General features: G+C 37.5%; 6 protein-coding genes across 8 annotated transcripts; all 6 read right to left on the reverse strand.

Moving 5' to 3' along the window:
• LOC104772199 (polynucleotide 5'-hydroxyl-kinase NOL9-like) lies at positions 1,477-2,124 on the reverse strand. The gene is made up of 3 exons (XM_010496838.2): positions 1,948-2,124; positions 1,749-1,848; positions 1,477-1,663 (listed from the first exon to the last, which is right to left on the reverse strand). Exons 1-3 carry the CDS (start codon positions 2,122-2,124, stop codon positions 1,482-1,484), a joined length of 459 nt encoding a protein of 152 aa, XP_010495140.1. The 3' UTR covers positions 1,477-1,481.
• On the reverse strand, positions 2,195-2,681 carry LOC104772200 (polynucleotide 5'-hydroxyl-kinase NOL9-like). Its single transcript, XM_010496839.1, has 3 exons — positions 2,505-2,681; positions 2,306-2,405; positions 2,195-2,220 (listed from the first exon to the last, which is right to left on the reverse strand). Exons 1-3 carry the CDS (start codon positions 2,679-2,681, stop codon positions 2,195-2,197), a joined length of 303 nt encoding a protein of 100 aa, XP_010495141.1.
• Positions 2,946-8,116, reverse strand: LOC104705352 (CBS domain-containing protein CBSX3, mitochondrial). 2 transcript variants are annotated; one of them, XR_002037109.1, is made up of 7 exons: positions 7,982-8,116; positions 7,493-7,767; positions 7,315-7,396; positions 7,147-7,220; positions 7,006-7,066; positions 6,691-6,909; positions 2,946-3,113 (listed from the first exon to the last, which is right to left on the reverse strand). XR_002037109.1 is itself a non-coding variant. In XM_010493468.1 (6 exons), exons 2-6 carry the CDS (start codon positions 7,754-7,756, stop codon positions 6,767-6,769), a joined length of 624 nt encoding a protein of 207 aa, XP_010491770.1. In that variant the 5' UTR covers positions 7,757-7,767; positions 7,982-8,116; the 3' UTR covers positions 6,523-6,766. The 2 variants fall into 2 exon arrangements, 1 of the variants encoding a protein (XP_010491770.1); XM_010493468.1 differs by lacking the exon at positions 2,946-3,113 and having other exon boundaries at positions 6,523-6,909.
• LOC104772202 (polynucleotide 5'-hydroxyl-kinase NOL9-like) lies at positions 5,611-6,265 on the reverse strand. The gene is made up of 3 exons (XM_010496841.2): positions 6,082-6,265; positions 5,883-5,982; positions 5,611-5,797 (listed from the first exon to the last, which is right to left on the reverse strand). Exons 1-3 carry the CDS (start codon positions 6,256-6,258, stop codon positions 5,616-5,618), a joined length of 459 nt encoding a protein of 152 aa, XP_010495143.1. The 5' UTR covers positions 6,259-6,265; the 3' UTR covers positions 5,611-5,615.
• LOC104769299 (chorismate mutase 2-like) lies at positions 8,260-10,135 on the reverse strand. Its single transcript, XM_010493470.2, has 6 exons — positions 10,008-10,135; positions 9,701-9,920; positions 9,227-9,313; positions 8,993-9,136; positions 8,817-8,909; positions 8,260-8,713 (listed from the first exon to the last, which is right to left on the reverse strand). The coding sequence occupies exons 2-6, from the start codon at positions 9,911-9,913 to the stop codon at positions 8,471-8,473; spliced, it is 780 nt and encodes a 259-aa protein (XP_010491772.1). The 5' UTR covers positions 9,914-9,920; positions 10,008-10,135; the 3' UTR covers positions 8,260-8,470.
• LOC104769300 (protein POLAR LOCALIZATION DURING ASYMMETRIC DIVISION AND REDISTRIBUTION-like) lies at positions 10,182-11,836 on the reverse strand. Of its 2 annotated transcripts, none has more exons than XM_010493472.2 (3): positions 11,471-11,836; positions 10,767-11,290; positions 10,182-10,634 (listed from the first exon to the last, which is right to left on the reverse strand). In XM_010493472.2, exons 1-3 carry the CDS (start codon positions 11,712-11,714, stop codon positions 10,311-10,313), a joined length of 1,092 nt encoding a protein of 363 aa, XP_010491774.1. In that variant the 5' UTR covers positions 11,715-11,836; the 3' UTR covers positions 10,182-10,310. The 2 variants fall into 2 exon arrangements, with proteins under 2 accessions (XP_010491774.1, XP_010491773.1); XM_010493471.2 differs by having other exon boundaries at positions 10,183-10,634; positions 10,767-11,293.

Below are 12,330 nucleotides of genomic sequence, written 5' to 3' on the forward strand. Positions count from 1 at the left end.
TTATTTTATATTATTTTATTAGTTCTATAAAATATTGTTTGTATCATATTATTTGTGCGGTAAAATATTGTTTTGTTTATTTTGTTAATGCTGCTGTAATGTATATTATTATGTTTTATATTTCAATTATTTGAAACCTATATTGCATAAAATATAAATTGTAAATTGATTCATAAATAAAATTAATATTACATTAAATTTATAAAACATACATTTTACATAGAATTATTATACCCAAAAGATACAAATGCTTGAATCAGCAACCAAGTTATAAAGGAAAAGAGGCAAATACATTTCTTCACCAAACCAAGTTGCATCGGTTACGGACCCAAAACGAATGGAAGTCTGCGTCTCCATGATGATCTAATCCCGGTTGCATCGGTTACGGACCCAAAACGAATCCCTCTTCCTCCTCTTGTCACTCTGCCTCAATGCCAAACCCAAATTATCACCAACGTGTCCATGTCCTCATCTTCTCCAGAGGATGAGGATTGTGTCGTGGCTGTCAAGTTCTTGGGACCTCAAATCAGCTTTTGCAGACCGGCTCATAGCAACTCTGAGTGGATCAACATCAGAATCTCAAACACCTGCTTCTCCTCCTCCCGTGTTATGTTTTCCGAGAAACATAACAAGTTTTGTATAACCGGATCTGGAGGCCACCTTATTGGATCATGGCATCTCGGCAAATACATCGATCCCGAGCTGCAGACTGTGCACTTCAAAAAACTTCCCAAGCTGGATAAGGTCAAACGCAAGCTTTTGCATTCTTGCTACACGAGCGAATATTTGGTGGAGTCACGATTCACAGGCGAGACTTTCATGGTCAAGTGCTACAAGAAGAACACCAAGATCATCGACGGTATTGCGAAAATGGAAACAAAAGCTTTAATGGTGTTCAAGTTAGACGAGGAAGGAAATGCTGTTTACAATGAAGACATCGGAGATCTCGTCATGTTCCTCTCACATTCCGAACCTTTTTGTGTCCCTGCTAGCTACTTACCCCTCCAGAGCGATAACAGCGTTGTCGCAATCTTGGATGTTGACGAATTGGCATTAGTCAACATGCATGAAGACTTCTTCATCGACAATGAAATAGATAGAAAAATCATGTCCCCTTACTTTATTCCACCTCAGTTTATAGACTAGTTTGTCTGGAATTGAGTTTGAGTCATGTCTTTTGTTTTATAATCTTTCAAACTTCAAATTTGGAATTGAGTGTTTTAATTTGAGTCAAAATGTTGTTTCTTCAGATTAACAAGCAGAGCCTTCACTAGATAACAAGCAGAGCCTTCACTTGTAAGACTAACACATATTGAAAGATGCTTTGGTTAACCTTGATGAAATTTTTGGATTTGGCCTTAGGTAAGGCAATCAAAATATGAGGTTACAAATATGTATATTTAAATAAAAAAGACTGAAACTTGGTAAGAGTGATACAGAGTAACCAGAGAAAAAAAGATGAGCAAAAAAAGAAGAAAAATTTAGGTGGAAGCTAAGACGTTGGCAGATAAATATGGCGACCTGTAATCCTTCACCTCTAAAAGGCAAGTAGGTATCTGAATATAGCCTTGCAATAGAAGATCCACTTTCTCAACTACGTTTTCTGGAACTGGAGTGATGACATACAAGATTCCTCTCTGTGTGTCAATTCCCCTCACGATTCCTATTTAACCAATTTCAATAAATAATCATTCTCCCAGATTCCACAGGCTTTTTCACTTATTGCAATGGCTAAAACAGCAACTTACCAAGACCTACACATGATGGCAAATCTTCAAACACGTCGTTGCTAATCCCCAAACCAACAATGGAAGCATTCAAACTATAGTGCACTTCGGTACTTGGGATCTAGAGGGAACAAAAACAAGAGAAACCCGTTATTGGCATCAATCTTATATAGATTACCATGATAATGATATGACCCTTTCACATTGTTTTATTTTCTACCTGACAATGCAGATGGTTGATTGTCAAACTCGATATTGGAACTTCATAAGGAGTATGTGAAGCGAGTTCATGGGTTAGTTCTTTGATCGTGTTTACTTCTTTTCCTTTAATGCATTGCTTGAAGTAGGCGATTATACGCATGTCCCTCATCAAGTGACCGTCCTTTTTAGTGATCATCTAACTAGCATATACTATGCGTTTTCAAAATTGTGTTAAAAACTTAGAAGTGTGGTTTAAAGTGTATTATTTACCCNTCAATTCCCCTCACGATTCCTATTTAACCAATTTCAATAAATAATCATTCTCCCAGATTCCACAGGCTTTTTCACTTATTGCAATGGCTAAAACAGCAACTTACCAAGACCTACACATGATGGCAAATCTTCAAACACGTCGTTGCTAATCCCCAAACCAACAATGGAAGCATTCAAACTATAGTGCACTTCGGTACTTGGGATCTAGAGGGAACAAAAACAAGAGAAACCCGTTATTGGCATCAATCTTATATAGATTACCATGATAATGATATGACCCTTTCACATTGTTTTATTTTCTACCTGACAATGCAGATGGTTGATTGTCAAACTCGATATTGGAACTTCATAAGGAGTATGTGAAGCGAGTTCATGGGTTAGTTCTTTGATCGTGTTTACTTCTTTTCCTTTAATGCATTGCTTGAAGTAGGCGATTATACGCATGTCCCTCATCAAGTGACCGTCCTTTTTAGTGATCATCTAACTAGCATATACTATGCGTTTTCAAAATTGTGTTAAAAACTTAGAAGTGTGGTTTAAAGTGTATTATTTACCCAAATATTATGTAGTTTAGTCACATGAAGGTTTGAAGATCAATATATGAGGTTTCAGATTTTTGATCGATTACAATTATTAGAAAATCTATTGTTTGTATTCTTAATTTAATGAAGGATTCTAATCTAACTGAAAGTAATTCTCACACTATTAATTCATAAAACAATCTAACAAAAACAAACATTATAATTCATGCAAAGAGATCAGAGTCTTTGGTTTTATTATCTTGCAGAGAAAGCGCAAGAAGAAGAGAAGGCAAAAGCACAAGGCCATCGTTTTGACAAGTTAAACAACGAAACAACAAACATCAAACAGAACACAACAACAACAACAACAGGACAGCATATATACATTGATCTCTAAAAGCTTTTCAGATTCAGTAGGANTCTGGATACATGTGCATATATACGTACACATATGGGTGCACGCAACCCCACCCAGACCTCAAGGTCCTGAGTTCATGGGACTTTGGGGCAAGCCGGTGCCTCTTGGAGGCCATCGCTAAGGCCACGAGGTCCAATCTCGACACCTTAGCCAGGCAGTCTACAGTCAGATCATCTGGCAACGACCATAACCCACACTCCTCCGTCGTCGTTTCATTCTTCCTCGTTTTCAATTCCAACTGACTACTACTACTACATCTGCTAATCGCACATCTTCCCTCCATTGATTTTGATTTCGATTGATTACCTGATCGATCCATTCTCTCTCTTCTGTCTGCTAGGGCTTTCTGTGTAAAGGGATCGTCGAGACGCAACCTTTTTTTTTTTAGATGATTTCCCGATTGTGTCTTACGTTATATATATACACAGTTGTGGGCTTTGTGGTCTAGTTAAAAGGGAAAAATAAAACAAAAAAGGAAACAATCTTTTTTTTTTGGGTTTCATTGATTAGATGGCGGTTGATTACACTGACCGGATGCGTCACTATTATGAAGTTTGTGTTGTTTTATAAAATATCTTTTCTTATGATGTTTTAAGGTTTGGTTATTGTAATGACTTGTTGTGTTGCTCTGTTCCAAGTGCACTCTTCCATGCGCATAGAACTGAAGAACGTAGTTGATAGAATCATGAGAATCGTTCCTCTAGTAGGAGATGCTCGACCGGTTTGCTCCTCTGGCATATACAGACTCTTTGTTTACTCCACAAATCTTTGGATAAAACTAAGCTGTTGCTTCAATATTGCAGAGAATCCAGTAAACTCTACATGGTATGTTTCAAAAATCTCAACTTTTAACACATTTTTCTTAGTTGATTATGGCACTGTTTATCTCTTCGTTTGAGCTCTCTGGTTTAGAGGGGTATAATTGAGAACCGAGAACAGAAGAAAAGACAAAAAAAAATACATGAAAAAAAAGAAAAATGGAGGGAAAACTTGGCTGGCAAGTCACTTCCTTCAGTATTAATTAGGATCATTCTTCAATTAGGGTTTTTTTTCCCCATTTACTAATTCTCTTGTACAATTCATGTCTCTGCTTCCCAACCAACCCTCCAAGCTCTGGCTTAGGAAACCCACGTTGGTAAGATCATCTCCTTGTTTCGTCGCCGGCCCTGATCCTTATGGAAACCTCAAATATGACACTACTATTGAGAGGAGGAGTGCCAGGAGGAGTGAGTTTGAGTTGGTAAAAAAGTTGCCTGTGGAATCGGTTTTCAATGATGCAATGGTAGTGGTCGGGTCATCTCATGGCTGGGTAGCTACTCTGAACAAGGGCGATGGAAGTCTGCGTCTCCATGATGATCTAATCCCGGTTGCATCGGTTACGGACCCAAAACGAATCCCTCTTCCTCCTCTTGTCACTCTGCCTCAATGCCAAACCCAAATTATCACCAACGTGTCCATGTCCTCATCTTCTCCAGAGGATGAGGATTGTGTCGTGGCTGTCAAGTTCTTGGGACCTCAAATCAGCTTTTGCAGACCGGCTCATAGCAACTCTGAGTGGATCAACATCAGAATCTCAAACACCTGCTTCTCCTCCTCCCGTGTTATGTTTTCCGAGAAACATAACAAGTTTTGTATAACCGGATCTGGAGGCCACCTTATTGGATCATGGCATCTCGGCAAATACATCGATCCCGAGCTGCAGACTGTGCACTTCAAAAAACTTCCCAAGCTGGATAAGGTCAAACGCAAGCTTTTGCATTCTTGCTACACGAGCGAATATTTGGTGGAGTCACGATTCACAGGCGAGACTTTCATGGTCAAGTGCTACAAGAAGAACACCAAGATCATCGACGGTATTGCGAAAATGGAAACAAAAGCTTTAATGGTGTTCAAGTTAGACGAGGAAGGAAATGCTGTTTACAATGAAGACATCGGAGATCTCGTCATGTTCCTCTCACATTCCGAACCTTTTTGTGTCCCTGCTAGCTACTTACCCCTCCAGAGCGATAACAGCGTTGTCGCAATCTTGGATGTTGACGAATTGGCATTAGTCAACATGCATGAAGACTTCTTCATCGACAATGAAATAGATAGAAAAATCATGTCCCCTTACTTTATTCCACCTCAGTTTATAGACTAGTTTGTCTGGAATTGAGTTTGAGTCATGTCTTTTGTTTTATAATCTTTCAAACTTCAAATTTGGAATTGAGTGTTTTAATTTGAGTCAAAATGTTGTTTCTTCAGATTAACAAGCAGAGCCTTCACTAGATAACAAGCAGAGCCTTCACTTGTAAGACTAACACATATTGAAAGATGCTTTGGTTAACCTTGATGAAATTTTTGGATTTGGCCTTAGGTAAGGCAATCAAAATATGAGGTTACAAATATGTATATTTAAATAAAAAAGACTGAAACTTGGTAAGAGTGATACAGAGTAACCAGAGAAAAAAAGATGAGCAAAAAAAGAAGAAAAATTTAGGTGGAAGCTAAGACGTTGGCAGATAAATATGGCGACCTGTAATCCTTCACCTCTAAAAGGCAAGTAGGTATCTGAATATAGCCTTGCAATAGAAGATCCACTTTCTCAACTACGTTTTCTGGAACTGGAGTGATGACATACAAGATTCCTCTCTGTGTGTCAATTCCCCTCACGATTCCTATTTAACCAATTTCAATAAATAATCATTCTCCCAGATTCCACAGGCTTTTTCACTTATTGCAATGGCTAAAACAGCAACTTACCAAGACCTACACATGATGGCAAATCTTCAAACACGTCGTTGCTAATCCCCAAACCAACAATGGAAGCATTCAAACTATAGTGCACTTCGGTACTTGGGATCTAGAGGGAACAAAAACAAGAGAAACCCGTTATTGGCATCAATCTTATATAGATTACCATGATAATGATATGACCCTTTCACATTGTTTTATTTTCTACCTGACAATGCAGATGGTTGATTGTCAAACTCGATATTGGAACTTCATAAGGAGTATGTGAAGCGAGTTCATGGGTTAGTTCTTTGATCGTGTTTACTTCTTTTCCTTTAATGCATTGCTTGAAGTAGGCGATTATACGCATGTCCCTCATCAAGTGACCGTCCTTTTTAGTGATCATCTAACTAGCATATACTATGCGTTTTCAAAATTGTGTTAAAAACTTAGAAGTGTGGTTTAAAGTGTATTATTTACCCAAATATTATGTAGTTTAGTCACATGAAGGTTTGAAGATCAATATATGAGGTTTCAGATTTTTGATCGATTACAATTATTAGAAAATCTATTGTTTGTATTCTTAATTTAATGAAGGATTCTAATCTAACTGAAAGTAATTCTCACACTATTAATTCATAAAACAATCTAACAAAAACAAACATTATAATTCATGCAAAGAGATCAGAGTCTTTGGTTTTATTATCTTGCAGAGAAAGCGCAAGAAGAAGAGAAGGCAAAAGCACAAGGCCATCGTTTTGACAAGTTAAACAACGAAACAACAAACATCAAACAGAACACAACAACAACAACAACAGGACAGCATATATACATTGATCTCTAAAAGCTTTTCAGATTCAGTAGGAACTAGACCAGAAACAAACGGTGACTCTTGTCTTACCAATCTTCAAGATCTAGTAACCTCCCTGAATAAACGCATTTAGGCGCTGAAGCTCCTCTCGATGCTCACTCACCACTGCTCGGACCACATCTCCTATGGACACCATTCCGATCATGCCCTTGTCTTGGATTACCGGAATATGCCTGATTCGGTTATCTGTACAACATTGCAAGGTCAGGAAACCGTATTTCAATAGGTTTTAAACCCAAAAGTTTGTATCTTTGTTGGAGAAAGCATAAGTTTTCTGGTTACCTGTCATCAGTTGCATAGCTCGCAAGACCTTGGTCTCGGGTGTCACAGTGATAAGCTTATTCTGCAATATCCAGTTCAAAGATCCAGTCAGTTTCAATCCAGAGAAGCAAAGAAAAAATATATAATCGTGCATTTCCATACCTCTTCAGTCATAATGTCTCCAACTTTTGTTGATTTGGAAGATCTTCCTTGCACTATGATCTTCCTTAGGTAATCTGAATAAAAACCACAATGTCGTAAATGAATCACACAAATCAAAATACGCGCAACAAAAAACTTTCCCTGTTGGTCCAGATATATAATATTTACCTCTCTCAGTAATGATCCCAGCAAGAGCTTGTTGCTCACCAGGTTTCACAACAACCAAGGCACCAACATTGTGTTGTGTCATCTAAAACAAAGCAAACACATCAAATTCCAAATCAACACATGGAGAGAATTGTATAAGTAGATCCAAAAGTGTAAAAGTAGAAATATATTAGCATACAGATTTAACAGCATCATAAACAGTGTCATCAGTAGTACACCAAAGCCAAGATCCATCAGCACTTTTGCCTTTGGCTTTCATGACATCAGAAATAGTCGTACTCTCGAATCCAGTTTCCTCCATACGAGCAGGTTTAGTTGATTCATAGCGTGAACCAACAAACACAGAAGGCTGAATCGCCGGGTTAATCACACGGAGATGTTGCATCATAGAACCTTTCACAACATTTCCACCAGACACGAAGGATCTAATCACAGCTTGCATCTTTTTTTCACCTGAGTGTCGCAATCAAAAAACGAGATCTATATAATAGGAAGTAGCAATCACAATCATCTGATATGAAAACTCAACGAATCTAACGAGACTAGATCGGAAATAGAATGGTCTCAAACTGAATGTATCTGATCGGCAAATCCTAAAATAAGAAAGTTTCCTAAATCTGACTAGCTTAAGAGATAACAAAGAAGGAGAGATTGATTCACATCATACCTGAGCTTAGAGAAGAGATCGTAGTTGAGGATGAGCTTTGAGAAGAACCCTAGAGTATGAGGAAGAGACAGCTGACCAATACTGAGTTGAGTGGAGAGTTTGTTTGAAGGGTTCTTTCTTATGGATAATCATCAGATATATAAATAAATTATTTTTGATAGCGAAGTACTGACGACTTTTTTTTTTTTTTTTAATTTCTTTTTTCCTTAAAATATCTTAGAAATTTTTTTAAAAAGTGATGACTGTTCATTCAATTACTCTATCACATCCAGACAAAATATCAATAGGCCCACTCATCAACTTTAAGTCCAGGCCCACTTTAACAAGGCCAGAATTTGATACAAATGAAAATTATTTTACTTGGCTTCCTTAGCGTTTATTAGCGTTTTACTGTTTTACAATTGACTCATGTAATTTTCCTTATTTTTCACTTGGCTTTTTACTGTTTTACAATGGGGAACTCATGAGATTTGCTTTTTACTGGTAGATTCAATCGAGACGACGTAGAAGGTACTCAACCTCAACGAGCTTAGTGAGAGGGATAAGCCATTCGCCATAGATGCGAGAAACAACCAATGGATCTACTTTATACTTCTTCTCACTCTCATCACTTGAGTCAGAAGAGATGCACTTCACTTCTTGTCCAAACGTTTCTGCTTTCTTCTGGACTCTCTTCTTAACCATTTCTTCTACTTTCTCAAACGTTAAAAGCTTCATCAACGCCTCTGTATCCTACACAAGTTTTCCAAAACCAAACCCGTATGGTCTGAACTCAGACTCTGAGTCATCTCATATGAAACCAAATCCAGTCCACTTGGGGACATATATAATTCACCTTAGCACGAATAGCAGGCTCGTAATCTTGTGGAGCATCTCTGAATTTGACCTCAGCTACAAATTTACCGTAGTGAATCCTTCTTGAAAGAGCCTTCACAATATCAAATCAGACATAAAAATAAACCACATGTACAACTGATTTTGTACCTATGAATTCAAAAATGATCTCCTTACTTGTAAACAGGCGAGATCACTAGCAGCGGTTGATGGATAGTTGCCATCATCGCCTGGTTTGACGAACAAAGGAAGCACTTCTTTAAAGTAAACATCCCAAATGCGTTTGTTTATGTTAACCGATAAAGCCTTAGGATGCAAAACCTAAACAAAAGAGAGAAAAAAAAACAGAAGTATTGTTAGATTTAAAAACATTGAGGAAAATGCTAACTAATATAATGAACTACATCATACCGTTGGATATTTGTGAGTAGGAAAGACCGAGTGAGGAATGTATTCAAGGAAGAAAGGATTCTCTTCCGGGTTTTCATATCTTCCTACCTAATAATACACACATACATAGAGACTTTATAAATTAACCAATTTAGAGTATTATAAACTAATGAGATGAATGTACCATGCATAAAGACACTCAGAAGAGCCAACATCCACATATAGTGAGGTTTTATAAGATAAAGCTGGAACCTTTTTTTTCGCAGATTCAAAACCAAATCCAGACAAGAAGTTATCACACAATAAGAGACAATGCCAAGTTATCTTCTTTTGCAATTGGAGAGTATATACAGAAGTAACAGAACAGACAAAGGCATGCTAATTCAAGAATCAAGCTTTATTAAAACCTTAATCAAATTGACTTGTAACTTGGTAATTCAGCTAATCCCATGAAACAATCTTAAGGATCAGTTTTTTAGAAAATGGGAAATGAACCTTAGCTTGGAGGACTTCAATCTCTCTGACGAAAAACTCGGTCAGAGAAGAAGATAAATTCCCAGAATCCTCGAAAGCAGGAGAATTCAGGGGAAACTGAGATCTTTCGATCAAGCTGAATACTATGGTGTCTTCTTGCCTAATCAACGATTCCCTGATCGATTCAAGACTCAGTACATCGGAACCCGAGTTTGACTCGTTGACTCTTGCCATGCCGCTTCTGCAAAACGCCAAAATTCCGACAAGATAAAACATCGCTGTCATCATCGATGGCGTAAAAGCTACAGATGAAGTTCAAAGGACTCACCTTTAACAATGAAGCTTCTTCTTCTTCTTCCTCTACCTTCGTTTCTCGTTTTTTGAGTCTTAACGTGCTTTGGACTTTTTTGTGCTTCTCCTCAGAGATATGCAAATCTTTTTTTTTTTTTTTATTATGAACAAAAATATTTACTATTTATTTATCTGTTCTTTTTTATTCACAAATCTGGACGAATTGAGGATATAAAGGCAAATCTATTAATTTAATATATGTTGCTTCTTCACAAAAAAAAATTACATACTCTGTTTCACTTTTTGTAATGAAAACAAGAAGTAACAAATAGTATCTTTCTCACCTAGAGACAGGGTAAGGGTGAGTTCGAGAGCTAGAGTTGATTATTATTCTAGAAGAAGGTTCTGGAATACGTTCAGAGACTATGTAAGCAGTGTCTTTCCACCAAGAAGCTTCTGTCTTTTTCAACTGAAGCCTTTGTTTAGCATCTTCCAATGCAATCTCTAACTCTTTTATCTCCTCTTCTTGTCTTGTCTTCATTAGCTCGTGTAGTCTTCTCTCTAGCTCATAAGGACACACTCCTTGTTGTTCCTCCGCTAGTACTGGACACGCGTGTCCGAATCTTGTTCCTTCAGAATCTTCTTCACTCTTCTCTGAAACCTCCTGTGGAATACACGATAGTTCCATTAGTAGAAAAGAGATAATAATTATGTTTCACGGTTATCTATGTTATGTTGGTCAAATACATCAATCTCAGATAGTCAAACTAATGATCTGCTTAGGCAAATACTTTACCTTAAGATTAGAACATTGACCATCATGGCCTTGACCAATCTGAAGAAGCTCAAACTCAGCTTCAAGTTCAGCTTCAAGCTGATCCATATCACCTCCAAAATCATCCCCTCGCTTAAACACATAATGTGATAAAGACCCTTCACCTTCAACACTCATAGATGTCTCCAGGATCTGTGGAGAGTAATATTGATCTGTAGTAGAAGACTCAGGGCCATCTACAACGTCACTAATGGTGGAATAAGCAGCAGATATTTCACTTTTCTCTTGCTTCCCGAAGTGAATCTCACGCTGTTTACGCCTCAAATCATCGTTGTGAAACTCTAAGAACTTCTCTATATCGTTACGTAACTGAACAAACTCTTGCTGTTTCCGCCTAAGTTCTTCTTCGTTCCGACGTTCCAAAACCTTCTCTAAATCGTTACGTAGCTCAACGATCTTGTGAATCTCTTCTCTACCAGTAGCGATCAGATGTAGGAGATAACAACTCAATCCAATACTAAACAAAAATTCCCTCCTTTGCAATTCTACTACACACCAAAAGATATGTCACAAACCACAATTAACAAACTGAAGAATCCACTAAACCGAACCGATTGATATAAGTTATCATACGCTTAGTAAGGGACATTTATATGAATATTGAAACATCAAAATTCCACGAAACTTTTGGAAAAAAAAAAAACAACACAAAACATTTTGGTTACCGGAAGAATCGATCGTACGTGGAGTCGAATCTGAAGATTGGCCAAGTACTCCAAGATGAACATCATCCTCAGAGCAAGTTTTGATCCTCACATCATCACAGGGTGACACGCGTGCTTCAGCCGTACCGGTCTTCTTCCCTTTGACTTTTCTCTCATGTGGGGAGAACCATCGAGATACGATTCTCCGTGGGGAAGGAAATCTGATCCGGATGCATCCTGCTCTCACTTCTCCTCCTTCATCCATCGGAGGATTCGAATATTTCACCTCGTTAGAGATAAAGATCGAAGAAGCGAGAGAGTTTTTAAAGAGAGAGAGAAAGAGGAATGATATTAATGAGAATCACGAGGAGAGAGGGCAGAGTGTTGTGTTCTTTCAACTTCTTCGATCTACAAACCAATAAAAAGCGTTTGGAGGGAAGTTTTTGAATTGTTTTGGTAACTCTTTTTAATGCCAATCACCTCTCCTTTTCCCAATTTATTATAGTAGTAGTAACTAAAATCTACATATAATTATTGGCATGACTACAAAAAAAATCTATGAATCATTTGGTAAAATCATTCACTTTTTTCTTTTTCTTTTGACAATTGTTTAAATACTTATAGTGATTTTTATGGTCAAGACTCGAGATTAGTACTATGGTCAAGTCTTAAATAAGCCAATTGAGAACTATTTTAGCCATACATGGTAAACGAGTAACGTTGACCAAAAGAAAATGGTAATAAAGTAACACAAATTCAGTAATTTTATTATTGTCACAATTTATATTTTTTAACGGCTGGCCGGCCAGTGATATTGACATTGTTGTTTGTAGACCATCATTTATAGTACCAAATGTCCTTGGAAAAAGACCATAATAAAT

This window comes from Camelina sativa, chromosome 20 (assembly GCF_000633955.1).
Source record: "Camelina sativa cultivar DH55 chromosome 20, Cs, whole genome shotgun sequence".
Classification (NCBI taxonomy): domain Eukaryota; kingdom Viridiplantae; phylum Streptophyta; class Magnoliopsida; order Brassicales; family Brassicaceae; genus Camelina; species Camelina sativa.